The sequence below is a fragment of the Varroa jacobsoni genome, unplaced genomic scaffold, assembly GCF_002532875.2.
Source record: "Varroa jacobsoni isolate VJ856 unplaced genomic scaffold, vjacob_1.0 scaffold_74, whole genome shotgun sequence".
Classification (NCBI taxonomy): Eukaryota; Metazoa; Arthropoda; class Arachnida; order Mesostigmata; family Varroidae; genus Varroa; species Varroa jacobsoni.
Genome location: NW_019212976.1, coordinates 525,131 through 553,082, shown reverse-complemented (window position 1 = coordinate 553,082; position 27,952 = coordinate 525,131). Strand labels below are relative to the sequence as shown.

Here is a 27,952-nt window from a genome sequence, read left to right as displayed (position 1 = left end):
CTGTCGATTCGTAGTACTGTTTACCGAAGATTCGGATCACGCGAGAATAAAGCTTAAAAGAAAGGTTTAGTGGGTGTAAAGCCCACCTTATCAGTTCTGTTTGGTCCGGATAATTCGAAATCAAGTCAAATACTTCCAGACACACGGACAAGAAGAATCAGCGTCTATTTTCTAGGGCGCCGTGTTTTGCAGACACAAGAAAAGCAGCTGAGGGCATTTACCCTGTACGATGTGCCAAGAGCTCAGTGGCTACACATAGACACCTTTATGATGGAGTATGTGATGAATGATAATGCGATCGTGTTCTCGAAAGGTAAATCGAGACGTGACTAACAAAGCCAAGATGATTGAACCTAGCAGATTTGCGTGGAAAATCGTCTCAGTCTATCACTGATGTTTTTACCTGCGCAGTCTATGCTATGCTATGCATTGCGGTCGAGTTAAATAACACGATATACAGTGTAATAATATAACACAAAAATTATATGATTATAATATAATCATCTAACAGTGGATAGACCGGTGATGCTGAACACCTCTAAACATTAAAAAATTCCGAGATGAGATCTATACATTGACAATTCTCTAGTTAAAAAATTAATCTGTGTAATATAATGTATATCAGTAATTAAATAGGATACTTCATGACATGTATTTAGTAAATATTTTTAATAAAATTGCCCTATTAGGCAAGTATATAGGGACCTCTAATGAAGTTAATCAACTGATACGCCCACCGGTACGTTGCGGATTTTTCCGTTCTAGTACAAGTCAGGTGCGAATCCTGTTTCTATCGTCATGTTTTCTCATTAATCGTCAAGTGATAATTGGATGTGCCATTTTTGCAACAAGATCTTGATGGTAAACGAAGCAAAATTGACTCATGTGTACTTTCTACATTTGATTGCAGTATCGTGTATCGCAGTGCAGGCGACCGTAGCAGTGGTAACACGATTGCCGGTAACGAGACTGCTGAGGAAACTGGACCAGCAATTGGGGCAGCTCCATTGGCAATTTACGCGAACGGAGCTCGGTGCTCTTCGTTGATGAGTGATGTTATCATGTCGGGCGCCCAGAGGGCGGCAGACTCAATGATATCGCCCACAATTTCGTCGTCTGCCTCTACAAACGGAGGGCCGCTCGGAACCGGAGGAGGAGGAGGAGGAGGAGGAGGAGGAAGGGGAGGACGAAGGCGAAGTAGCAGCAGTGTCGTTGTTATGGCTAGTGCTGCCGGCGGCTGTGACCTGGAGCCTCTCGTGGGCCAAGTTGTTCAGCTGCTCAAGTCGCTAGCTCGACACTATAACCTCACTGGTGGGTGTCACTTCAGATAGCAAACGACGTAGCGAATATGAGAATGTCAATAATTCTTCTTTCCCTGTTTGCAATCATATTACCGAAGGCACCACTCTTGTCTTGCATGACAAACAAACAAACAGCGGTAAACATCTGCTTTGGCTAATATCTCAGATGTTTACCGCGTTTGTCTTTTTTAGAGACACCTGTGTACTAACACTAAATGGCTTTTTTGCCGCCTTTTTTTGTTCAGGTGAAATGTGCGTATCTGCGAAACTATCGCATAAGTTGCTGCAGCAAATGCAGTGCCCACTGGTGATGAGTGCAGGAGCTGCGCCCTCTTGGTGTGAGGCCCTTGTCTATAAATGTCCTATGCTGTTCCCTTTCGAAACGCGTCATACATTCTTCCGATCCACTGCATTTGGTACTAGCAGGTAATAGGCAATGATAAAGTATTTTATTATTAAATGAATACCTAAAAAGCGAAAGTCCAGGGTAATATCTTAACACTCTGATCTGTCTGCTTCTTTTCTTTGTTTTTATGAATAAACGTTACTCCTAGTGGTATTAGGGTAAATATTTTTCTTTACAAATGGGACCTGAAATAGGCAAAAACAACTATGCGTTAACAGAGGACAGTAACAAATAGTTATAGATAAATATTTGCTACTGTCATCTGATTATGCTAATTATCCTTTTCTGAAATGTTTACAGTTTTACAGAAATACAGAAGCTATTTACAGTTAAGCAAAACCAGAGTTTTAAGGTTGGCAGCCTTCTTTTGTAGACAATAACTTATAGGTTACAGCTAAGATCTAATTATTAATAAAATGTAGTATTATACGGCATCAATTAAAGTTTTCTGCAGGAAACATGGAGATTAAACAGTAACATTCATTTGTCGATTATTACCAAATGGCAGGGCAATCGTCTGGATTCAGAGTCAACGCGAGCAAAGATCGACATTAGTTGGCGGCCTCGGGGGACTAGCAGGTCTTGCTGGTGCAAGGCGGGTAGCGGGTGAAGCAGACGACTTCATGGTTGGTCGACTGAAGCATGAACGAGTTCGGGTGGCGCGGGGCGAGAGGCTGCTTGACTGGGCCATTCAGGTGATGAACTTCCATGCCGAACGTAAGGCATTACTTGAAGTCGAATTCCTTGGTGAAGAGGGCACTGGTTTAGGTCCATCGCTTGAATTCTATTCGTTAGTTGCTGCTGAACTTCAGGCCGCACGTTTAGCCATTTGGTGGGCTGATGAAGATCCTCCAGACGAGGGCTGCGACGATGAAGGAGCAACGCGTCGTTATGTGCGACCCTTGTCAGGACTGTTTCCAGCGCCGCTTGCTCAGGATTCTGTTGCCTGCGATCGCGCTTGTCGCCTTTTTGAATTTATTGGCATCTACTTGGCTAAGACCCTACAAGATAATCGGCTCGTTGATCTACCACTGTCAGCTTCTCTACTTCGCCTACTGACATGTGGAGCGCGGGTCCGAAATTCCGCCGGACAACGTATACTCACTTTAAATCGAGATCTAGCTGAATTGAACCCGTTCCTTTACAGTACCATCTGTCAACTGTCGGTAGTTGCCGACGCTAAGCGGCGTATCGTCACTGACCAGCATCTTTCCAAAACTGAACAGCGGCACCGCCTGGAAAAGATTACACTTCAGGGGGCTCAAGTGCAAGGTGCGCGCGTCGAAGATCTCGGATTAACGTTTCAGTTCCTACCCCCATCTAGAGCATTCGAGGCGGTAGAGCTGCGACCAAACGGCTCCCAAATAGATGTCACGATGGAAAATATAGAGTATTACGTAGCTGCACTCGAGGAGTTTGTGCTGGCTAAGGGTGTACAAAGGCAGATGGAAGCTCTGAGACGAGGCTTCAACCGTGTGTTCCCAATCTACAAACTTTCAGGTAGGACCTGATTAACGGATTCCTAGCAATACCAATCTACTTTATTACAAGTATAGTAGGTCAAGTTTGCCACGTTTAGTATTATATTACTGCATGGTAATAATTTCAGCTTGTTTTGTCTTTGACTAATATGGCCGAACTAAAACCGTTGTAGAAAGATGCATTTGTCGGAAAAACAAAGCAAATAAGAGTCAGCCTTATAATACCACGAATTATCATTCTGTTATCTGGTTCGAACAGCCTTTAGTAGTAACGAACTGCGACTGCTGCTTTGCGGAGAGCAATGTCCACAATGGTCACGGGAAGATCTGGTGCAGCATACCCTACCAAAACTTGGCTTCTCTAAAACGTCACCTGGTTTCCTAAAACTTGTAAGTGCATCGCCTCTATCCAAGTGGAAAGTATAATACTATTTGAATATTGAAGTCATTGTTTAATCACAATAAACCAATTTCGAAGGTCAATTTCGTTCGTAAAAATCTGTGACGAACTGACGCTTAGACTTACGTGTTAGTAAACGTGGACTTTCTAGAGCTGTCATGAAGCTTAGAACGAAGCTCAGATGAAAAAAAAACACGGATATTAACAGCTTAGACGTAAGCTGTCAAGCAGTTTAATATAAAGTAAAACATGTATATCGTTCGCTTTTATTGATACACACACAGGTGAACGTACTGGTGGAGCTTAGTGCACAGGAACGCAAGGATTTTCTGCAATTCGTCACAGGCTGCTCATCGCTTCCACCAGGTGGCTTAGCCAACCTCCAGCCACGGCTAACCATCGTCAAAAAAGTCGATGCCGGTGATGGCTCGTATCCCTCCGTTAATACATGCGCTCACTACCTCAAGCTGCCAGACTATTCGTCGGAAGACATTCTCAAGGAGAGGCTTCTAGCGGCCACGCAGGAAAAGGGATTTCATCTTAACTGAGCGAAATTTTCACTGCGAAAGAGCACTGCTTTCCGTGATACTGTTTACCTGGCGTTTCTTACTTTACGACACGAGCAGACCGAATAAAGTAAAAAAAAGTACACCGTTGATGATACAAGATGTATAGAAGGGATCTTTCAAAACAGACCATTCGAAAGCGCGAAGTGAGTCGAAGGAAACTGTAAATCAATCTAGACCGGGTAAAATATGTTGGAAAGCCAATGGTCGATTGTTACCATTTTCAGAGGGTTGACAGTATATGAAATCATTGAAAACATCACATGAATGAGAACGGATGATAATGTCGGTTGTTAATTAATTGGTGAACGTTGCGTGTGGATCGTCGACTGCGTTTTTCAGAACATGTTAAACGCATACACCCGATAGATTTTTATAGTAGCATTAAACGATCATTTAGTTACACTGTATTCGATGCACACGGAGGGAGTCAAGTGTGGGCAAGGGTGGACACGCTGTTGTAGTGTCTCTATTAAGACCAGAGACAGAATATTTGGTGTTGCCAAGGTGGATGATGTCTGACCCCCCGCTTCGCGTACGACAGCAGATGGTGGCGTCATAAATAATGGCTAGTGGTCGAACAGTATAACTTAGTTCATTGGAGATGAGACAACTACTGCTCCTAGCAGTAAATAAATACCACATGTTGATAATGAGGAGAAAAAGAATAGAACGACAAAAGGTCAAGGTTAGAGTGAGGTTGAGTATAATGATTGTGTAGAAGTATGATAACGGGTGTACATAAATAGTACTCTGTTATGGTACAGTACGATACTGTGGTTGGGGTAAGAGGCAAAAGAGGATGTGCGGTAATGTATTTGTGGTGAAAGTTTGCGGTGGTAATTATAGGTGATGCCGACGTCAATGGCAAGCTGAGCTGGTGAGCTTTTTGTGATCACAGTGATGATATATTACTGCAATTGCTAATTACTACAATAATAAAGTAAATAAAGAAATGACTGAGGAAAAGAGTAGAATGACTGGTGTTACATAACTAAGTCTCTACATGTAATAAGAAACGAACACCGTTTTGTAGTAGGGGCAGTAGGGGGCGTTGAAAGGAGTGGAAGAAGCTGGAAGAGGCGCCAGGGGTCATGGTAGATATATACGTGGCAAAGGGCAGATGATGGAAGTCAATTAGGAGAACTTGAGATAAACAAACTTGTGTTCGACGTCAGTAGTAAATTTGTTTAGTCTAGGCAGCACCAGCGCACATACTGCAGCGCAAGTCACTCTACTGCACTGCACATTGTGCTATTATGATGTGCTGCTACCACCTAGTAAAATACGTCGGTTAACATAAACAAAACCAACTGAAATACATGCTATTATATTATTAAATAAATAAGTGAATAAAAATAGACTATTTACTGACTGTATCAACACAGAAAAGACCTAGATCTGACTGTATATCATTACCTTAGAATGATTCTATACAAATATATAAAGCAAACAAATAAAATATAAGGCATGTTTAAAAAGTGCGTGTTAACTTCTGACTTTTTTTTTATACAAGCTTAATCTTTTGAACGTGAAGCACCAGAGGTGTCTAAGAAACGAGAATGAAGGGGCTGGTTGTTCATCGGCTGCTTCGTCTACGGCATACCTCAGCTATTCAGATGGCTTCAGGATTGTCTCTGGGCAGGAGGCCCAATTTGGAGGGAAAACAGGATCGGAGCTGCTGCATAGCCTTGATCCCTTTGAACATCATAAGGCATCATATATGCACATAGCATAGAAGCCTTTAATTAATTTTCTTTTGCCTCGTACCTAACAGATAATAGATAACAGTTTAATAGATAATTAAACAATTCAAACTGATAAGGGGATAACACTTTACAAGACAGTACAACGTGTTTCGAATATGATAAGGTACGGCACCGAAGTGGCGACACTTCCTGTATCTACATACATGCGAAATACTAAAGTATTTAAAGACGTTAGGTCAAAAACAAGGTTATTTTACCTAAATGTGTCAACATTGTCTCAAATATGACATACATCAGAGCTTTCATTCATCAAGTGAAGATATTTACCACTAGCGGAACTTTGGCTTTCGTACAATGTCCCAAAGAGTTCGAAAAAATTCGATAATATCCAGTCAAACAAACAAGATGGATTGTGAATTTTGTCATGACTGGTGTTAATACTCATCACGAATTACCTCAGTATGGAATAAGTGTAATATAGCTTCTGCTTATTAATGGAGGCCTATAAATATGGGCGCCCAAGGGCTACGGAAGCCAGCAGAATGCTGAAAGAAGCCATGTCTGTAGAGTATTCTAATAAACGTTTTTATCGATAAATATTCCATAATCTTACCAGAATTAGGGGAGTTTCACTTGTTCGATACGTCCACGTGACGATCTCATATTCGATGCTCACGTTCAAAAGACGACCTTCAACCCACAGCGGTGGTTGAAATCAAATAAAAATACAGGGATAGTTATTTGTTTGGCCTATTATTTCCGAATATACAGACGCGTCAAAGATTCACAGAACAAGACGTCAGCCTTGAAACTAATTAACTTCATGTACTCAGACGTTGCTCACTGTACCTATTTGCATACGAGATTCAGGATAATTCGACTATTAAGGGATTTAACCATTCATGCACATGCTTGAAATTTATACTGGTCGAATAAACAAAATATCTTCCTCTACACGCATACGCCGACACTATTTTAATAAAAAAAACATAGTTTTTACTCATGCTAGCATTTTTCGATGTGATATCTGGCAGATCACTTAAAGCTGTACAAGGGACTTAGGTAACGAAAGGTAATTTAGAAAGGCTATAGGATAAGCACCCTATAGCCCCGCTGAGAGCCCTAGCAATCCTTCAAAGTACTGCCATGTATTTTGCATATGCCCTTGAGTGGTGCGAACACCATGCGAAATAGTTTGAGAGTTATATGACAGAATAATTCCATCCTTTTACGAGTGTTAATACGTTTTTTGTTCTATTATTGTTTATCTTTTATTTTGTGACAACAAAGCAGATATCTATATACCTTGAAAAGTATAACCTATTAAACGCAGATCTTTTTCTTTTTCAAAATTTAGTCGTTTCGAAACGGGCCTAGGATCGTTCAGCTGTCAATGAATCACAGCTCTATCGCTCTCATAGATTTGCAAGTCACTGGGTGACTAAGAAAAAAACAATCATAGATCATAAAGAGAGCATTTCGACCATTGAAGTTTTCATAGTGTTTTAGAAAACGAACTTACCATGTGGTAAAGTACTCGTGAAAAAGCCCAGTATCTACTTGCCACGATGCTACCGCTTCGATGAGACGTCTCATTTCTAGCAGCTTGCCACTGTGGCTTATATGGATCGCTCAGACATTTATAGCTAGTATAAGCTTCCTCAGAAAATTTAGTTACAGACGAAGGTCGACGCCTATATATTCTCGTCTAACAATGTTTCTCAAAGAAACGGGACGTCAAACTTTTTCAGCTCAACCTACGTTTTCAAATCATCAGTAACCTCATTTCTTGAGAATTGATCGGGCGTTCAGTAGACAGCAGTTGAGTTTTTTTTACTCTCCATAGCTTACTCTTTCTTTTGAGAATGCTGGTCCAGCTTATCCGGTAATACAGTTATATGTTTGACGCGAACAATTACAGAAAAACCTCTCATTTGTTTTATGGGCTTAATTCACTCAAAAATTAAATTAAACGTGCCTAATAGAGAGTACTTTAAGGTAAACAGGGGTTGAGTAGGTAGTAAACTCGAATCGGTAACGCGCACAAATTTGATTTTTCTCGAACTAAAAAAAAAACAGATTGAAAAGGTTCTGTAAAGAACCGGACATTTCAAGATCATAATATTATATAGACCGCATACTCACAGAGAAGGCACAGTCATAGCTACCATTCCACCCTTTGCTTGCCTTCCTGCAGGAGGTCGGTTATTGATATTAATCTTGCAACATTAGATCTCTCTAATGTTTCTCTAATTAGACTCAAAATTTAAATATACCGGGAATGCATTTTATAATTACCTCTTCAAGCGTCTTCGGAAGTCAAAAACCTGCTAAACTAGCACAAGACGTTTGTACTGCAGATGGTATAGATTTGATGCCCGTGAAGGCTGTTTAAAGGTTGTTACGAAGGTTAATATGCCATTTTGGAACTACCATCCGGGGTCGATGGTGACCGATGAAAGGCACTTCTCAAGAAAGGCGGTCGGCGAATTGCTTGTGAATTGCCTAAAAAGATGGCTTGGTGTTATATGATTTTTGGTAGACATCATGATTTTTTCAGGGATTTAGGTTTTAGGCTGAAGATTAGGGGGCTGGATAACTTATAAACTGAGTGAAAAGCATAGGGAAACACGGCCACTTATCGTCTTTTAATACCTCGCTCAATACCGGACAACACACACTCACAATGACAAGTTTCTACACGAAATTATTATAAGTGATTTTTTCTTTAGTTTTTAGGTTTAAATGGAACAGATAAAAAAACTCCGAGAAAAATACCAGTTACGATGAGTAAAGCAAATTTCCATTTTGATAAGACCATGATTTGCGTTTGAAGGCATTGGAAGGAAGTCCACTAAAGTTCGCTGAAAAATGTTTAAGGAAAACAAGTAAAAAAAATTAAGTGTACGATTCTGTCCTGCAAAAAGACCTTGTAGATGGGGGAAAGTCATCATTCTCCATGACAGTGTTAGGCCACAAGTGGACAACGTCATTAAAGCCGTTTTTTTTTTGTATCCATCATACCTTCCGGCAAGTGAATTTTTACTCCTCTGGCCACTTACGAGTAAAATTCGTAGAAGTATATTTGACATTCGAGGCCTTAAAACTTGGCTGGACAAGTTTTTCAACACTAAACCTGAATTTTTTTTTATCAAACCGGAGTACATATTGCTTCAGAAACGAGAGAAGGTTAACAAATATATAGCAAATTAATTTTCTGCCGGAGTTCGATCGAAACATAGCGTTTTTCGTTGAAGGAAAACCGCTATAGTTTACGTTTCAATCTATTAGTTAGTAAAAGTAATTATCCTTCCTATTAAGTTGTACAATATCCTGGTCCGCTAAAGTATAGTTTGCGTAAGGCATATTCATGGTATAGGTTAGGTGTCTTGATCTCGCAAGGCTTCCTTATGATAACAGAAAGAAAACAAACTATATTTTCCTATGTTATTTAAATTGTCGTTTCCATGCACTTATGTTTTCCCTCATGTTTCCTAAAATATCTCCTTTACTTTCACATTGGCGCAATGACACTCTTTGAGTTGATACTGTTATACCGTTTATGAAATGTGCAGAAGCCAACTACTCTCCTGGTATTCGAGGAGTAATGTGTTTAGTTGTTCCTAATTTTGTAGCTTGTGTATTTCAGTTTATATGTACCCTCGCTGCAGTCTCATTGTGGGGTTTTTTGTGGTCCAAAATACTGTCGGTCAGTTAGTATATTCTAAAAAAATTAACGACTAATAGAAAGTTAATGCGTTTGAAAAGTCTGCTCAGTCGTTAGGTAGAATTTAGCAACCGCAAAAAAAACAACAACTGAAATAGTTATTTTTAAGGAAAGGCTGTTACAAGGTTGAATAAATTCATCCACTAAACGCTGATAGGAATAGAGATAACTGATTACCAACGAATCAGTCTGTGAGAACCTATGATGTAGACGCCGGATAGCGACAAGCCAGGCCAAGCAGCAATCGGGGTTGGTGCGTGCACGCTGCCTAGTAACCTAGGAAAATAGCAGAAACTTTTAAAGGTCGCACTAAAGCAAGGTTCTTGAACAAATAATCTCACTTATTGTCGTACTACTTACTAAGTTCCATAAACAGCAGATTTAGGAATTTTTCGAATACCGTTCAATACCACCAACAATAGTAAATAAGTGCGTTAAGGAAATGACGAGGCGTATTTTTTTCCGTGACGCCTAGTTCATTTCATCAATCAATGCATTTTACCAGTTAATAAAAACTAGAGAAAGGTGTGCCGGTCGGACTCTGCTTGATTGCGTGTGTCCAAACATCCGTGGAAGCCGTTGTGCTCAATGTAGAGCAACGAGCGATGTCCGCGTTTTGTTGTGTTCCCTCTCAGTAATTCTGAAGATAGAGCATGCAGTAACTTGGTTACGAATAAAGGTGCCACGTTTAGTCGCTCCCAGGTACCGCCCATGCAGTAACTTATTTCCTATAGAATGAAGCGATGATGATAATGTAACAAGTCAACGGGGGTTAAGGCCACGCTTGAAAATCAGTGCTTGTTAAATCGTTTCACTGCCTGGCGGACACACCCAAACTGCTGAAATGTTTGCTACAATGTTTGTCAAGGCGACCATGGTTTTATGGAAGCATATTTCCTATTAGATAATTGGACCTTTGATACTTCCTGGCTATAAATCAAACTATGTATGACATTTATACCGTTTTAATCCTGTTATAGACGCAAGAGTCAGCAACGGAAGGCCTTTGGCGAATTACCCAGAAGAATACAGGGTGACTCACCTAACGAGATTCGACTAATAGCAGGGAACATTTTCAACCGGCTTGAGAACTCTTGAGGATAAAACTAAACAAATTCTTGGATTTCTGGCACAATTTCCTAAATTGTATTAGGGTTATGAATGAGTCAAATTGCACTTCAGTGTACTGCATGCCACTCGTTTGTCGCAGCGGCTTAATCAATTATAAGTAAAAAATACGTAAGGAAAGATACTGGGTAATGTATTTAAACAAGTATATATATACTGTGGCTTCTTAAAGCGCTGTAGAGAAATCGGCTGTTGGGGCCCAAAACCTGGATCTTTGAAATTTTTATGAACAATCGGCTCAGTCTGTTAGATAATCATGTGTTTTGAAATATTAAACTCTATGTTTCGAGTTTTACGTCCGCTCTTGCCATTCGCACTTTGTTGGGTGACTAACCCTGGGCAGAGGACAGAGTGTGTCTATGCCCCGGTTCGGACTTAGACCCCTAAAATTAACAAGCGAATACTTGCCCACGAAGCTGAAGTGAAATACTTAAAGGAGCACAACGTGGCATATGGCTACGATGAGTGACCATTTCATTTAAGTTATCCAACATTCTAACTACATTGAACTAGTAAGCTCGTTTATTTTTACATGTATGATACAAATTGTCAACCATCGTATTAGTGTAAAGCGAATTCAATCTGCTCTTGTGTGGTGTAAAAGAGTATTATACAGACTAACTGTAGTAGAAATGTCAAAATTGAGCATTTACGTCCGATTCACATTTTCGTTTATAATACTTTCTAACTATCCTACATGTCTGCTGTCGAATGATGACATATAAAGAAAAAAAACAAAATTCGTCATATCATAACTGAAGTTATGTGTTGATCCAATCACTTTGCGGCATCGATTTTACAGATAGATTGGACTCTCAGTCGAAAGCGATCATTTCAGCAGCCTCATGATACTTCATCATCTTTTTTTACATTTTAATTTGGAACGATACTTTAAATACCACATTATGCAGAACTAACGTGTTCCGCACCAAACAAATAGACGACGAAATACATCAGGACAAATTTTAAAAAACTGGGCAGGCCTGCAGTTCCGGCGAATAGGTAAGAAGTTGTCAAGTGGTTCTAACCAACACGTATTACGTGTACACGTGAGCGTTTTGCGTTTAACACGTCGATCGCTTTATTTGCCATTCTGAAGTCAACTAGCCTCCATTGAGTTATGCTGCTCCCTTTCTCGCAGCGAAGATTATGTCTAGCATAAGCTCTGTTGTGAAAACTCCTGTCCACTTGCTTTCAACACCACAATAGCAAAAAATGTCATTTACGCCAAACAAAGATTACTCCTTCTCAATGCGTCATATTTTTGAACCTTCGATGAGCTTCCATTGGCCGATCCGGCACAGTTCTTGTAATCCTTACATATAGGATCAAGTGTCGTGGAAAACAGCTAACGCACTACAAACTCACACTTAGCCGACGGTTTTATAGATCTGCTTGCCAAACGTCTACGTCTGATTCGTGCAGACTAATGTATCGCCTATCCAAGTTTAATTCGTAACGTGTGTAGTCCAGGTTCCAGAGTTTAAGGTCTTTTAGAATGATACAATGGTTAGACGGGCGGAAACCCGAATTCAAGGGAAAATTTTCCATGCTGGAATCAACTTTATACGAGCAATTTTACGTCTCAACGTTCAAGCTCTTTCAATGATCGTCTTAATCTGTGCGTCTTAAATATTGACTAATAAAGTTAAAAAGTTTTCGGCAAGATGCTGCATGACTAAGGCGTACTTATCGCATGATTTATTTGTTTTTATACACAATGTTTAAGTTAACTGCTTATTTATTTTACAAAAGTAATTTGTGTCATAATAAAATGCAGCTAGATATTATGAGCTGTTACTTTCTCATATAAAAAAGGAGCTATAGTAAGTGGAAACTTGAGCATCTTTTACTTGACTCCACGATTGTGTACGCTGTGCGTTATCGAAACGAGTTTTTTCTGCCATATGCTTTGTATCGGGTAGTTACTTCGTAATTTGAAAATGTATAGTTGATCGTAACAAAACAAACAACATTATCTGGTACTATAATGGGAAAACATGTTACAAACGTTAATAATTACGGCTCATATTAAAAAAACGCTCAACAATCATCTTCTCCCAAGGTAACGACGCCATCTAATAATACACAACAAAATTGCTATGTACTTTTATCGGGCCGTCCGGAATAAATAAGGCGGTATATAATCGATTTATCCAAGTAAGATCTCACAGTTAAGCCTGTTTCAGATGAGTCTTTCGATAGGAGGCGGTTTAAGTACTTGACAAAGTTCCATACGTCGTCCTCCAGACTGCTCCTCCCTGAAAGGCACGAGAACAACAGGAAAATTCAGATTTTTGTTAAATAGAACCATAAGGATTTTGTTTTAACTGTCATTTTGGAGTGACATTGTTGATTTGTCTATGTGCCTATACAATTCGTTTTACGGATTTACGGATGCAATCTACAGACGGGAGAACTGTAGTTGTACTGCAATGACTTCACCTCCGGACTTTCTGAGCTAATGAGTCTTTTAGCCCACAAATCCAGTAATTTCGTTGCTTCTATTTCTGATTAAAATATTTCTCTTTTTTTTTTTTATTAATAAAATAAAAATCTGAATTAGATAACTAGTTGTAAACTGGTATAGCTGAAAGTCAATTGTCGCAAAGAACGTCCACGTTTTATTAAATGTAGCTCGAATGGTAGAGCCATGAGGGTTAAGTATCTAAAACAAATCGCTGAAAGAATTGGAATGCCCATACTTTGTGACTACCAGTTGGGTTTGTTTTCAGTAGTTGCAAACATTGTCCCGTTCGAAAGACGCATTCGTTTAGGTGTGATCTGTGCAGATAAAACATCTTTTCACATAGATTTAGTGTTACCAGCCATTTTTTAAGCGGCAAACTGAATCTATTTAGCCCCTTGTTATCTAGTTCCGTATTATTCAATAGTTGTTTTCTTCTAATAGTTTTATATATATATATTAGTATGCGTTTAGCAGCTTCCAGCAAATTTACAAAGAGCATTGCTACAGAAAAGCTATCTCATTCCTATGGTACGTGGTAAAGTGTAGGACGCTTTACTACATGATACATTCATTGATCATAACACGATTTGTTGCAACGAACTAAAAAACGTCCGCACGTGTCGTCCGCTTACGATCAAAGTATCCGAACCGTTGAATTTTACGCTCTGTATTCTAAATACTTAAAGACTACGATAACAAATATTTGATACTGATAACGTTTGTGACAAGAAGCAAAACTCCCTAAAGAGTGTAAGAGAATACGTTTTCTCCTCTAACGACAGAGCTCAATATATCTGTAGGTAAATTTGGCGCTCTAATGAAAGGTTCGATGCTACACGTGGAGTAGCTAGTGAACAGAAGGTTCCTAAAAACATTTTCGGATGTACGACGGTTAACGATTTTGTGACTGTGGAATACGTCAGTTTCAACTACAAACTTTGCTAGTCCAAATCAATTTGAAGTGATAATTAAGCTACGAAAAAGCTATTACGACGGCTATGGGACCAAAGCGTCTATTTCTTACCTGGAGGGACTGTAGGTTCCATGATGTCGCCGTTTATTTTTGGTTCTATGTACAATAAGAACACCACATCCCAGTAGGATACAGAAGACAAGGATTACGGCACAAGACACGCTGGCAATAAAGATCGCATTCGAAGCCTCTTCTACAGGATGAACGCTCTGCACTCAAATAGGATATGAAGTTGAAATGCATTAGTTTCATATCATCGGTCGCTTCGTTTTGAAAACTGAAAGTACACAGCACTTTAATACTTCGCACCCGAATGTCAAGGTCGATTCAAGCTACCTTCAAATCCTGCATTACCCCTTGCCCTCGGTCTGTGTTATGTCTAACATCTAGGTACGAGAACCACGCGGCTCACATTGTCGATGTTCGGGTCCGTAGAACCGGAACGGCAGGTAGAGTTCTCGACGGAATTCGCAGTGGTGCTAGTTTCACAGGTCCGGTTCGGAAAGCAGGAGCTCGATCCGCACCGTAAGTCGCTCGCTGTGGGAACCATTGTTGGCCCCAGTACAACGAGGTCGTGCGCATCGGAGATCGCCGGCGGAACCCTGCCCAACTAAAACGATATCGAAGAAAAAACGACTGTACATCATTCAGAAGCGGCGCGCACTCTAGCTATTGCTATCGACCTCGATGCATTGCATTTAGACCCAAACATTTTTCTATTTACGGCTCATATTAAATAATAAGCTTTCGTTAGGTGTCCTATGCCAGAGGTGATAGCATACAGATAAGCTCAAGACGCGAGAAGAGGTGGACATGAGTTCCGATATAGTTCGTGGCAAATTCGAATGCCTTATATTATGTATTTCGATCTGAATTTCTTTTTACTTAATTTTTCACCTAATTTTTGCAAACGCTCCGTTAATTATCCCGTAATGCTTACCTGTCTATGGTAGGTTGCTAAATAAAAAAAGAAGTCATACTAATATGTAACAGTAATAGATAATAAAGATCAGTAAACGTTCTAAATAAGTTGAGGTAATGTTTAACCTAATCTACTAGAAAATAACATGTAAAGATTATAAATACACAAACATAGCGTTTACGCACAGATGAGTAGAATTGAGTTAGGGAACGCCTTTTTAGTAAGCTTTATTCTTGTTATTACTAATCATCATTGGTGTACAACAATATTACCTGCTGCTAATATAGAACAAAAACATCTTGCTCGCTTTTATAAGATTTCGATTATTATTACGCACCGCCATAATTACGACCAAAGCAACTAACCATTCCCATTGAAGGGAGTAAACCTAACCCATCAGCGCCTATGTGTACACCTTTAACCTCATTACTGCCGTTCCAACTTAAGTCCATGATAATCGCGTAGTGCTTGTGTCTCTTCTACACGTGCATGCAAAGAGGTGAGAACTACTATTGCTTAGAACGCCAGCATGATGCCCCACTGCAATAGAACTACAACATAATGATACCAAAGCAACGACGCGATTTCCAGGGTGTGTAGTCGCTTGTACCAACATCAGCGTCTTTCAACATACCGGGATCTTTCTCATTGCGCGAATGAAGGATGTGTGCGTGCGCACCCTCGGTACCCTTCCTTCAATATTGTCTCCCTATTGAATAAGCTAGACCCGTCTCTCTCACTATAGTTCGTATAGTGGTTCGTATAGTAGTAACATCGTGGTATCTATCAAAGCAACTTCGGAGACCGAACGTTGGGCTGCACAATTGAGCTAAAGCTTCACTTATAGGAACGCAATACCCAACATAGAATCATTGCAGTAATAGCGAAGATAGTGACAAATGATGGCGGTAACGGCATGGCGGCACTAGCTGATACAGTAGAAGTAGTAGTGACGTCGTTGTTTCAGCCAAAATTTTTCTGTCGTCACTGATCACAGCGGACGCTTTTTCAAATATAGTTTTGTTTTCGCCGTACCTGAATGAATGGCCTTCACGCGTCATGAAGGATGGTGATGGGAAGTAAATATTGGTGGCTTACAGGGACCCGGGAACGGACAGTTTAAACAAATGCGACGGCCTCAACAACAGAAAAACCATCGGAGGGCACGCACACATACATATGGCCAGTCTGTATTCTGTTTTGAGCCGCGCGACTACTACCGTCCGACAACTAAACATTTTCCGCCTGAATAACTCACCGATTTATATATACGTATATATATGGTAATTAGTATATATATGCATGCAATTTGTCTGCGACGCTAATTTTATTATCACTGTGATCCTACTAGTCTTCGTATATTATGTAGAAGATACTGTTCGTTTTTCTGATGGGTCTTTTTCCAAGCTTGATCTTCTTGGTGGACTAAAAATGACCAGAAAAACGCTGACACGCGGAGAAAGCCACAAAATGCGATCTATTGTTAAGGATCGCGAAGAGGCCGCTAAAGTAGTAGAATTCTTACATCCAAGTGCGTCACACCCTTTGGCCCTGAAGACCATTTAGATAATACTACGATCAGGTTAATATTAGACCCTGGAAACAAGTTATGCTGAAGCTTAGGACGAAATTGCTTAGAAAAAAAAACATTTTTCAAAAAAAAATAATAATAAAATAATAAAAAATAATTAATGATTTTGTTAGGTTTTATCTTGTAAAAACAAGCTGTTCATACAATAAGAATCCTTTTATATTGGAAATGTTGTGGGAAAACGAAAAAAGTGTTTTGTTACGTTTTGTTTATAAATCCTTGCAGCATCCTTGGTCATTGCAAAATGATGTGAATCTCAATAAACTAAGAACTATGTAGATCGGTTTAAGAACAATGACCGTTCACCAAATAAAAAAGGTGCAGGGCAGCGCTTGTCCTAACTTCGCTCTGAGGCCATAGAAAACAGTTTTTAGTTGGCCAGAAAAGTCGTTCTTGCAGGTTAAATTAAAGAAGTCAGAAAATGGGTCCCCATCTTTTTGTACTCGCCTATGCGACGGTGTAGTGGTAAGGTATTTACCTACTAAAGTTGGAGGCACGCAGTGATGAAACGGCCTAACTTCGAAATTGATCGTAGGCACACTACCATCCTTGCTTAAGGCCAGCCGTCTGAAACAATGTTTAACGCCAGTATGAAACTTAAACTGCGGAACTTTTTTACTATTTGGACTATTTGAAACCGAGACGCTCTACCGAAGTGAATCTGCGAGACGAATTATAAATGCCAATTTTTTCAATGATGATGAACGAAGTTTAGACACTATTTTGAAAAGTTTCGAGTAGAGTCTGTTTAAACAATTATTATTTATATGCTTAACGTAACTTATTTATGCAGTACTTTTACTTACATTATTTCGTAAAGTTTACCTGGAGACAAAATAATTAGAAATGAAATAAGCTGCATCTGGCTTAAAAGAAGATATAAATTTTACTTTCCTCAATACAGTTAATTTAACTCTAATGAATTATAGAAGACGCGCGTGTAAAAGAGAAATAACGTCAATGACTGAAAGCTTACGATATACATAATAACAAAGTGAAGCTACTGATGATAACATAAGCCCAAGGTCTCTCGTTAGTCGTAGGGTCTTGCCTTTAAGGTAGTCTCTATTAAATGTACAAAGAGCGAGTAAAGAAATATTTCAAATGATAAAACTAAATGAATTTAATTTTCATTTTAATAATAACTTATCTAGCACGCTTATTGATACAAAAGAATTTTCATTATATTAACCCGTTAGGTGGCTGGGAAGCTAACTTATCGTACCTGTATAGCCTTCGAATAAAATTTGTATTGGAAGCCCACATGTGGGCACAATCCAGAACATACAGTGCGTTATAATATTGGCGCTATATGCAGCCAATAGACACTTTGTATATGGTCAATTAATATATAGCCAAGCCTTTCAATGGCCACCGACAGAATGGGCCATATAGTTAACATATAGTTCTTATATAGGAGAACATATGTAGAATGAAAGATAATAATTATTCTTCCCTTTCCTATTCACGTTACGTAAGACATTCGTGGACGTGTGTTTAATGATACGGCAAAAGTATCGTATTTTGAAAAGATCCTATACAGCACCCCATCGATGCTGGCATTCAAAGGTGTGTTACAATATGAAACGGTCGTAAACGACCGATGTAATGATTCAAGTGTTGAGTGTGACCGATCTACCTTTTCATGTAAATGAGAGAGCTTCATTTAAAATGGTCCCAGTTGATCCTGGTTCATACGTAAAGTACTGTTCCGTCTAGTATACTGGAATATAATACCACATAATTGGTGACGATACGAATAAATAAATTTCGAGCAACAAAGTTTTAAAAATACAAGAAAGCTGTTCGGGCCCTTGAGCCAGCCCAAAAACAAGAAGCGCAACAGAATCGAAGCCTGTATAATCCCTCTTCGCATATCATTCTGTGGCTAGTAGAGTATTTTCGAGAGTTGGCATTTGCGTCACCCGGTTGTTTTACCGAAAAAAAAAAAAGATTAAAGGCTAGCTGAGTAAAATAATTCGTGTTATCATTTACTAGCAATTAAACCCCGAATATGACGACACGCGTTGTTAAGTCACTTTAAGATATCTATATAAAAAAAAAAAGCCAATACGAAGCTTACAACGTATCAGCTTCATATTAAATGGCGATTTGTTGAATTATGGTTTATCGCTATGTTTGGTTAAGGAAGTGTGACGTCGTCGGCCTGGGAGCAGACAATTCTTGCGGAGACAAGAGACACCATCAAAGCTGATTTCTTACTGACGGATATCATCTATACTCTTTTGGATCTCTTTTTCTCCCAGTAAGGCAGCTAGTTTGAATCATATAAAGAACGAGCACCTACAGAATGCTTCTCCTAAACACGCCAATCTCGTAGCCTGCGACCGGAAAGAAAAGTATGTGCTAGAAAATGCTAGACATACTCGTGGATTTCAAAGCAACCCTCAGTTCGGCGTTAAGAAACATCCTTTTGAGGTTTCTGGTAACGTAAGAGGAATATCCTCAGGAAAATCAGATGAGCATCGGCGATGACAACACGTTTCCCTTTCCATAGATCACAGACTTCGCGTAGGGGATACATCAGCCTTTTACAGTTCTAGGCGCTTCTAAAGGGTCTACCGACAGGGATTCGAGGGTCCAAAACGTTATAAAGATGATCTTGTACGCCGACGACTTAGTTATATATGCGAGCTTTCCATATTCACAAGCGTTAGATAAACGGCATGAAATCTCGGTAGATCCCGATTTAATCGTAAATCTGACGAAAATTGCGGCGATTAAGTACGGGAAAGGACTGTTTACTAAAGCGCGCTCTTTATCTCGTCAGGTCGCTGTCTGCCTACGCAAATAATTTTAGTAAGCTCGGACTACTCTCTTCGTTCAACGGCAGAAACTTTTTGTTGCATGCAGCGAAGAAGCGCAGGAGGACAACAGTGGCTGCACATGCGATGGAACCCCATCTGCTTTAGCTACTAGCACTTTTTGGCTATTGGACTTCAAAATTATCCCAGGTATATGAGTCCTACGCCATAGAGGCAATACAGAAAAGCCTCTTTCTTGCAAATTTATAGTAATAGATTCGACCCAAAGCTATTTATCTCAAGATTGTTCTCAGACTCCAGCGGAGAGCACGAATCAGTCGGCCGATCGATCTCCGTGCGGGAACACCCCAGTTCATCAAGGGATTAAAACCAAGTTTTGACCTACCATCTGTTTTGTATTCCTAATATACTAAAGGTTTTACGAAGCTAAGGCTATGTTCAAACATGCATAAATGGCAATGAACGGCTCAAATCATCGTGCTCTAATAGATCCGCTGTCTATGACCTTCATCAGATATTGCTCCAAATTTTTATGGACCAAGCGCAAGAAGCTATATGTCTTTGTACAAGAGAAAGGTCATAGCTAATAAACTGTTATTTTCGTGATCTACCTGATAAAAGTATCTCGAGATATATATATATATATATATATATCTCTCAATTATGACCTAAGAAATTAGGTAAATTAGTTTTACTTAACCGAACTGACTACGTTCAACCTGATATTGCAAGAATCACGGCGGAAAACGTTAGGCAGGAGCCACAGTTAAAGGTGTGTTATCCACCATACTCGGCATACACTTCTCCCACAGATTACCATATAATTTCAAAAGATCAATCATTTCTTTAATGGGAAAATTGTTGAAATCTCGACGTAGTCTTAAAATTGCATGATAGGCAACATACGAGACTCTACGAGACTTCCGCACCCCACAGTTCCACGGTAATGACAGAATAATTCGCTATTCGAATAGAGAACGCTATAGATAATATACCTCATAGCCTTATGAATGTCTCACCTCAATGATTTTATGTTTATATTCTTGTTCTGTAAAATGTCCTTTTGTTTATTCTTTTTCCTTTCAGAAGGGACAAGGAAACACTTCCGTTCTCATTTTTGCCCCTTCTTCTGTCTTTGTGGTTTCATTGCGTCCCGAATACTACCAGCCACAAGTTGTGCAAAGTTAAATAGCGTTAAGTGCTTTTGCTTCCCCTTATAATGGAGCGTTTGCATAGACCTTTGCTAGATTTTGGAATATTAAGAACAGGTTATGTAGGCATTTGAATGCCTCATACACAATTAGGCCAAACACCAGCAGAGTTTATCACATCAGCATTCTTATGTGTATGAGGCTCTAAGAATAAAATTGTGTTTACAGATATCGTTAGCCAGCATAACGTTCACTAGAGAATTCCATTTAGAGAAAATCCTCTCGATAAGCATGGGCACTTCACATGTCCCTAGTGTGCAAATGCTGTTTTTTTCACGATTGCACGCATGTGCAGGTATTACGCCATGGGCCTATGTAAAATTTGACTTACAGATACAAGGCAAAGGCCAATATTTCCACGCATCTAAATGCGGAAACACCCAGCTGGTAACTGCAATAATGGCTGTGCAGGAGAATTGTTGCGTGTCGAGAATAAACTCAAACGTTTTAAAATAAATAAATAATAAAAACAATAGTAATTACTACTTCTTGGCATATATGCAAGCATCAGACGCAGAACGGGCGTGTGCCTTATCGGACTACTATAATACAATATCAATGCTGAATCGTAAAAAAACTAAATCGTCAAAGATTAGAAAGTCTACTCAGGTCTGGTCGTTAGCCAGTGCTAAGCTTGAAAAAAAAGCTTCAACGTTAGCAGATCTTCAGTATATATACAGCTATATCTATTTCGCTAATTCCTTATAGCAGTTCTTTATGCTGGAAGCGGATCTAGCGTAACAAGTGTTGGAGATCTTTACGTATTGAGGTTTGCTGTTTATTCTTTCTGCTGGAGCTGTTCAGACCAGTGTTGACTTAGCTGGATTCTTTCTACTATATTTAGGCAGGCCGCTTGACTAACAAATACGTTCAAGAGTTCATGGTTCTTTCTTTATCTTCAGCCTTTGATATGGTTTGGTGACGTTCTAAAGGAGGCGATTCTCAAGATGACTTCAAGATTTTGATTGTACCAGTAACACCGTCAACATGGCCCCCTCAATAGCGATAGCAATATCGTATGCTTGTTTCAGTGAGGATTAATAGAAGATTAGAACGATCAGCGGTAAGCGACCATCAATTACTTGACTGCTTACTCACGGTCTGGTGCAAGGACGGAAAACTTTTCTACTGTTTTGCTTATTCATTTACCGCCCGTTCACTACCACTATACACGTACATGTGTACATCGGTAACTTGGCAGACACACTAGTACAAAGGAGCAGTTGGCGCTAAAAATTGTTACAGTTATTTGCTATTTGTCCTAATATATCTTCCTTAGGCCAAAATGGCAGACCTCGAAGCGCCAAGAAACTTGGATAGCTGCCCCTTTATTCTGTGCCGCTAGTACAGCGTTGTTTTTGGAGACATCGCTGTGAATTGATGTGACATTACGCAGGTAACAAGTGCCACCAAGATGGAACAAATTCAATAATTAATCGTAGGCCATGTTCAGGTAAGCCGAGCGTTTATTGATGTAATGGTAATTCGAATGAACGATATCGAAGATGATCGTTTATAATGAAATCCTTTAAAGGCTAATTCCATTAACGTCTTCTGACACGTTCTTCTTAGCGATCGATATCTTCTTAGTACATGAAGAGCACGCTAGTGCTTTTGGTCTATGTATAGTCTGCTAACAGAGTTTTTAGATAGGTGACTATTATGACGCCAAGTCAGTGTTCAGCTATACACTCACTCCGCGCTTCAGCGAGGACGGAAGCGCCAATAACGCTGCAACTTAACGATGGTAAACGGGCCGCTCTATTATTTATTGTATCAGCTCAAGTCAGTTATTTATACTGTGGCTTTGCTTCGGCTATGGGCAAATAGGTATATAGAATACGATAGCCTAGTGGGTAGCGTACTTGCACTGCTAATCTTAGGGGAACGTTGTGGTCCATGATCGAACTCGAGCGTAGATAGATAAAATACTTAACGGTGATATGACGAGAAACGTAAAAGCCAGGACGTAGGGGCATGTAAAATAAAAAGCTATTACAGGTGACTGAATGGATCTGCGCTCGACTCCTCTCGAAAACCCATCCAGACTGCGAATCCGCCTGTATTGAGGTGCGACAAAAGATGCGGTGAAGCTGTGTCTTCGTTAAACTGGTGGCACATTCGAGTGCCTGAAGACAGGCAATAGAAACACATGTTTGAACGCCTGCCGTCCATGTGCTGGTCATATTGCACTGAATATGTCATGGCATTTTAGTTCATTGTTCGTTTGGATGAATGCTTATTCGACTTAGCTCTATTGTATAACGCCCTGAACCAAAATGTGCGTGTTCTGCACATGTGCTTGCTGTTGCTGCTGCTGCTGCTGCTGCTGCTGCTGCACTCCTTGTGACGTTTCTTGCGTAACTTTCTGATATCCTAGGATATTTGAGAATTAACATTAAACGGAATCTCTTTGCGGCCATCGGTGGCTGACCGCTATGTGAGCTTACGCTTATATACGTATTCTATGTCAGCCTACATGTGTACCAGCTTCAGATATCAAAACTCAAAACAACACCACACACACATATTACAGAAATAATTATATGCGACTCATTACGTCGTATGAGAAGCACACTCAACTGTTCGACGGACAGAGGCTCCGATTACGCACGAACCACAGCGGAAAGCACTGGTCGCATCTACTTCGTGTCGTCGCTTATACTCAGAGCGCCCGTGGAACCTGGCAGTCACCTCCAATGATCCCTCCCAGTTCACGTGTACAATAAGTAGAAAAACAACAGGACAACGTAGCGGCCAGTAGGCACTTGCCGTCTGTCTTCTAAGCTAACGAATGAATTTTCAGCTTCGCTTTATGCTGACGGCTAGATTTTTCGCCAGCTGACGCAGCCGTCGATTCACCTAAAACAACTTGTCAGCAAACTGCTGTCCTGTTTCTAAAATTATACATCCAGCCCGGTGAGTTGGCTGCCGCTGTTTGCCTCGCCCGCCGTCTCCTATTGACGACGACTAGAAGCGGCGGCAACGTCATGGCATCATCATGTGACCATCACCACCTAACAGCACAAGCTATAATACGTACTCCCGTGCCAGCCACTGCCTCTTGCGGGCCGTGTGCGCATCCACCATTCACCAATCCAGCTACGGTCAAACTATGGCTTAGCGGGATTCGCTTAGTTAGAAGATGTAGCCGCTTTGTGAGAGGGAGCTGCTGTAGCTATTATTATGCCGACTGCCCAATATCACTTGCGACAAAATTGTTGTTGCCATTGAGACTAGAGCTGAGCTTTTCTATAGTCAACACTCGCGCACCTTCCAAACGCCCTTCTTATACATCGAAACAATGTTTTGTCCTATCCAGTTACAGCCACCAGCAAATGTGTGAGGTAACACATATTCCCGGCCATTGATTCTTATAGAATGTGCTGCTCGTTTGTGGAACGAGCTGGTTCGCCAAGCTAAAAATGAAGGATGTATCAGAGTACATAATGAATAACGCGAGCTCAACTTACCGTAATACTGCTGTATACTTTAGGACCGTTCAATTATTCCGTGAAATTCTAGTGTACTTCACAATCACACGAACAACTTTACATACGAGGTAGTTAACGCCGAGCTGTGAGAGGTGCAACGTTTAAATTCACTATCTCGTAGCACGGATAATTCTCGTGATACTCGAGGGGTTAGCAAGAGAACTTCGTACTTTGTTTACCAGCAATAGAAGTCAGTGCTAAATTACTGTTATGTTCGAAACCTTCAACATATATATATATTATGTGCGCGATTTTAAACCAACTCGGGATCAATGCGCAAACGATGGCTTCCTATAGCCACCGTCGTATAATGGAGGATTACTCGTGACTTCATGCGGAGTCGAGTAACTGTAACTTGCAAAACATCTACGCTTATTATGATGTGTCATCGCACGTTCAGAGATTTAGCGTGGTAACAACAACGGTACACAACTTATCTAATCGTTTTATAAAGAAAATACAATATACATGGGCTGCCTACAGGATAAATGAGCAGTAAAATGAGTTTTTACTCGATAGATTAACACCGTCATTTTAGCTTGAAAATTACGATAGAATAACAGAATTGTATGATTCTACGCTGACAGAAACATGTATCATTAAGAGACATAACCGGAATAAGGCAGATAAATTCTTCTTAGTGAAATGTTCTATGAGCATTTAAAACGGGTGTATTTTTATATGTGTCTCTGTCCCGAGTATACTATCGAAGAGAGCCATCCTTTAAGGAACTGGACAAAGGAACTGGACTCTTTGTTTTTCTGTGCTGCACTTCGGCTGCACAGAATCTGTCAAAAATTTTGGATACGTGCGTTAAAATAGGGTTCACTTCGTAATTATTAATTTTTATTTGAAAAAGTAGAATACGCCGGTGAGGTAAAGGCTCAAAGCTTAGTGAATTAGAGCAATCCTCCGCTTGTCGTTGACAATTATCTAATAGAAAACATACATAAGTGATTTAATGAATATAAATAGGATTCATCTTAACCCTAAAAATAGACTAGGTTTAGGGTGACTAAAAACAGTTATCATTACAGAGAGATCCACAACAGATTGACGCAGGGAAATAACCGAGAGGCAATAGAATTTGCAAACATCACCAAAAGAAATAATAATAATACCTAATAGTCCCCATTTTAAAAAAACATGTATCTGAAAACAAGAGGCAAGTGAGGTTCCGATAGAGACTTCAATCGTGTCTTAAGTTCGACTTGTTGATAAATGTTTCTTTCTAAGGCGCGTGGTGTTGTCACGTCACATATAGAGGCATGACTAAAATAAACAGCCATCACAGCGCAGCATGACGACTAGCCTGTCTGCACTCCTACTTTATCGAAGTTAAAATTGCACCAAAAAGGTAAGTTCGCTGTGGTCTAAGACTAACGACTTATTCGTACGAACTGACTCTCGGTAGCTGCAGCGGGTAGCCAGCAGCTTAAAGTGGCTCAACTTCAACAGCCTCAGAAAGTCATGGCCTCTCTTAATGATACGTCCGGCATATTGTTTATTTAGTCCCGTTTGCTATTGTGCTTAAAGGATTACTAATATAATCTTAAGAATGAAGAGGCCAGGCGTTATACATAGCGGCCTATCAATGTTATGTATCCAAGCCCTCCACACACTTCAGTTCCTATCATTCCTCAGCCTGTCGATCTGACTGTACAACAAATAGAACCGTGTGCTAGTAGCCCGCTTAGGTAGTAAGGTGTATATAGCACGGTTCATCGCAATTTTGTTTGTATTAGTTGAGGGCGTTTTGCCATTTGTACCCGTATTGTTAAAGTTATGCGCACTGTTCTCGTAGATAAATACTTTCCCTCTTGCTAACGTTAAGTAAACAGAAGACCTTTTTAATTTAACATGGAGTCAATCTGATTAATTTCGAGATCAGTGGCAACCAGATTGGTTTAAGAACCCCAAATTAGCAGCAATAACCGAAAGGAGAACTCCTGTGGGACATTTTAATGCTGAATTGCCTTTTCGAACAACTACATAGGAAAAATATCAAGGTGTCGCATGTATGAAGGCACAATATTGATATCTCAATGCGTCCAGAACAATCATCGTTTATACTCGAAATGCGAACAGAGTGAAAACAGGCTTTCCAGAGACTACTAATATTAATTTTCCATGCTATGAGTCTTTAAAATCAGCATCTGGGTGAAATGCTCGAAGTAATTCGTTCTGATATTGAAACACTAAGCGGGTAACCAGGAGGATCAGGAAAACAAATTAGTTACTCTCTACGCACGACCTATTTCGATCGAACAATCCGACTGTCTTCCTTAAATAACCATCTCCGAATGAAAAACACAATAGTAGCCATTTTACTAACATAATGTAGTTCCGCATCACTTGTTTTCCCTAACCTGGATATTTTTGGAAAAGCTGTATGCTGTGTCTCGATAGGGTACGGCGGAGTTCGATGATATGTTTCAAGAATTTCATCCCAATCTAATTCAGCCAAAATATGCTCTTTTAGTCAGTGAAACCAAACCTAAAAATAATCATGCATATAAGGTAAGAAATTAGGATAGACTTTTTTGACACGAAGCTGTCACCTTTAATTATGAAGAAATGAAATATGGTCTTGCACATTGATTTGTTAGGTGAAGCAATGCAGTGATGTGTCCTACGAAAAAGCCTGGTTTCGTGTGGAAAAGACAGCCGGGTTCCAAAAACCGAGGGCAGACGGAATTATTATGTCATTCAGACTTTATCTCCAGTCTTCTGGTAGACACGATAGCAAAATTCGTACTGCCGTTAATATACTTTTCTATTACGTTACTCAGCCACGTGGTATCAATAGTTTTTTGTATGCACCTGTCCGTGGAGCTTCATTTGAAGTTGAAACTACTTTTTGGCTTGATTAAATTTGTATGCGTTTTAAGACTAAAAGAAACAATTTGAAAGATGTTTTTTCGACTTCGAGGGCATTTCGAGCGAGCAGAGAATCGGTTACGTATTTTCACCCTTGAACCGTCGGAAAAATGAAATAGACGAACTTCTTTTGGGTATTCAATCCAACGAACAGATATCTCGTTGATTGATGAGCTCTTTATGGCTTTATAAAAGGTCTCCGAAAAGTTATTATGCACGACGATTTTTTTTTATTATTAATAAGGGTATTCGAAACGTGAAACATATGGATACGACGTGCATTACGCATGTGAATAGACGCGCTGCACATTACATATAATTAGATGAAGTAATAGTTTTCATAGAAATTCGTTTTTATCATTTTGAATAATATAGGCGCCTCGTAAAGCGTTATAAACGAGATAAAAGTTCTCAGTGGGTCAAGAGTGGAATTAATACAACGATATTTAAACTTTCCTAGACCTTCATAAGCACTAGGTATGTGCTGACGATACTATTTTATGTAGTTCTTCACCAGCTACGGACCTCATGGTTCTGCAGTGGTCAACCATTACCTTTATTAAGCTTAGAAAGACGTGCTTTTCCAAATTGGGCGCTGATGTACGATTTCGTGCTGGGAGCAGGCCGTCCGAAGCAATGTTTAGCGGTAGCACTGGACGTATCACTTAAAATATTTACTAAATACATACAAAAGCTATAAATTTGATACACTTCAATGTACTCCTTGTGAGTAAAACGTTTACCGGCTGAGTAGTGTTTAGGCCTGTTTTTTCAGCCTACTTTTGGGCCAATCATATTGTCTTCCTGTTTTGCAATTAAAATATCACCCATACATAATATTAGTATTACGTGGAAAATTTCAAATTGCGGTGCAGTAGGACCATTGAAGTTGTTATAGGGCAAATGC

The 27,952-nt window shown here is 39.9% G+C and overlaps 2 protein-coding genes and 1 long non-coding RNA gene across 7 annotated transcripts in view; 1 reads left to right on the top strand and 2 right to left on the bottom strand.

The window, feature by feature from the left end:
* Positions 1 to 5,646, top strand: part of Ufd4 (ubiquitin fusion-degradation 4-like) — a 28,863-nt gene extending 23,217 nt beyond the window's left edge. For both annotated transcript variants that reach the window (XM_022837050.2, XM_022837057.2), the window contains exons 13-17: positions 911 to 1,311; positions 1,547 to 1,727; positions 2,216 to 3,207; positions 3,448 to 3,578; positions 3,873 to 5,646. In XM_022837050.2, coding sequence (XP_022692785.1) covers positions 911 to 1,311; positions 1,547 to 1,727; positions 2,216 to 3,207; positions 3,448 to 3,578; positions 3,873 to 4,136 — 1,969 coding nt within the window. In that variant the 3' untranslated portion in view covers positions 4,137 to 5,646. The remainder of the gene's footprint in view (positions 1 to 910; positions 1,312 to 1,546; positions 1,728 to 2,215; positions 3,208 to 3,447; positions 3,579 to 3,872) is intronic.
* LOC147753958 (uncharacterized) lies at positions 5,628 to 6,966 on the bottom strand. The gene is made up of 2 exons (XR_015312135.1): positions 6,477 to 6,966; positions 5,628 to 5,924 (listed from the first exon to the last, which is right to left on the bottom strand). It is a non-coding gene; the product is annotated as an uncharacterized LOC147753958 (long non-coding RNA).
* A 5,420-nt stretch (positions 6,967 to 12,386) lies between these two features.
* On the bottom strand, positions 12,387 to 23,678 carry LOC111262735 (uncharacterized). Of its 4 annotated transcripts, XM_086969427.1 has the most exons (6): positions 23,255 to 23,676; positions 18,314 to 18,397; positions 17,153 to 17,241; positions 14,574 to 14,771; positions 14,213 to 14,370; positions 12,387 to 12,979 (listed from the first exon to the last, which is right to left on the bottom strand). In XM_086969427.1, the coding sequence occupies exons 4-6, from the start codon at positions 14,709 to 14,711 to the stop codon at positions 12,904 to 12,906; spliced, it is 372 nt and encodes a 123-aa protein (XP_086825553.1). In that variant the 5' UTR covers positions 14,712 to 14,771; positions 17,153 to 17,241; positions 18,314 to 18,397; positions 23,255 to 23,676; the 3' UTR covers positions 12,387 to 12,903. The 4 variants fall into 4 exon arrangements, with proteins under 4 accessions (XP_086825553.1, XP_086825550.1, XP_086825555.1 ...); XM_086969424.1 differs by lacking the exon at positions 18,314 to 18,397; XM_086969429.1 differs by lacking the exons at positions 18,314 to 18,397; positions 23,255 to 23,676 and adding an exon at positions 17,481 to 17,499.
* Positions 23,679 to 27,952: the final 4,274 nt, after the last annotated feature.

What these genes read in the sequence shown, in the direction of transcription:
- LOC111262735 (XM_022837229.2), bottom strand. Translation starts at nt 14,711, where the DNA reads ATGGTTCCCACAGCGAGCGACTTACGGTGCGGATCGAGCTCCTGCTTT. An exon ending in CGGACCCGAACATCGACAAT is followed by an intron (nt 14,371 to 14,573) that starts GTGAGCCGCGTG and finishes ATTTGAGTGCAG; the next exon opens with AGCGTTCATCCTGTAGAAGA. An exon ending in GGAACCTACAGTCCCTCCAG is followed by an intron (nt 12,980 to 14,212) that starts GTAAGAAATAGA and finishes CGTGCCTTTCAG; the next exon opens with GGAGGAGCAGTCTGGAGGAC.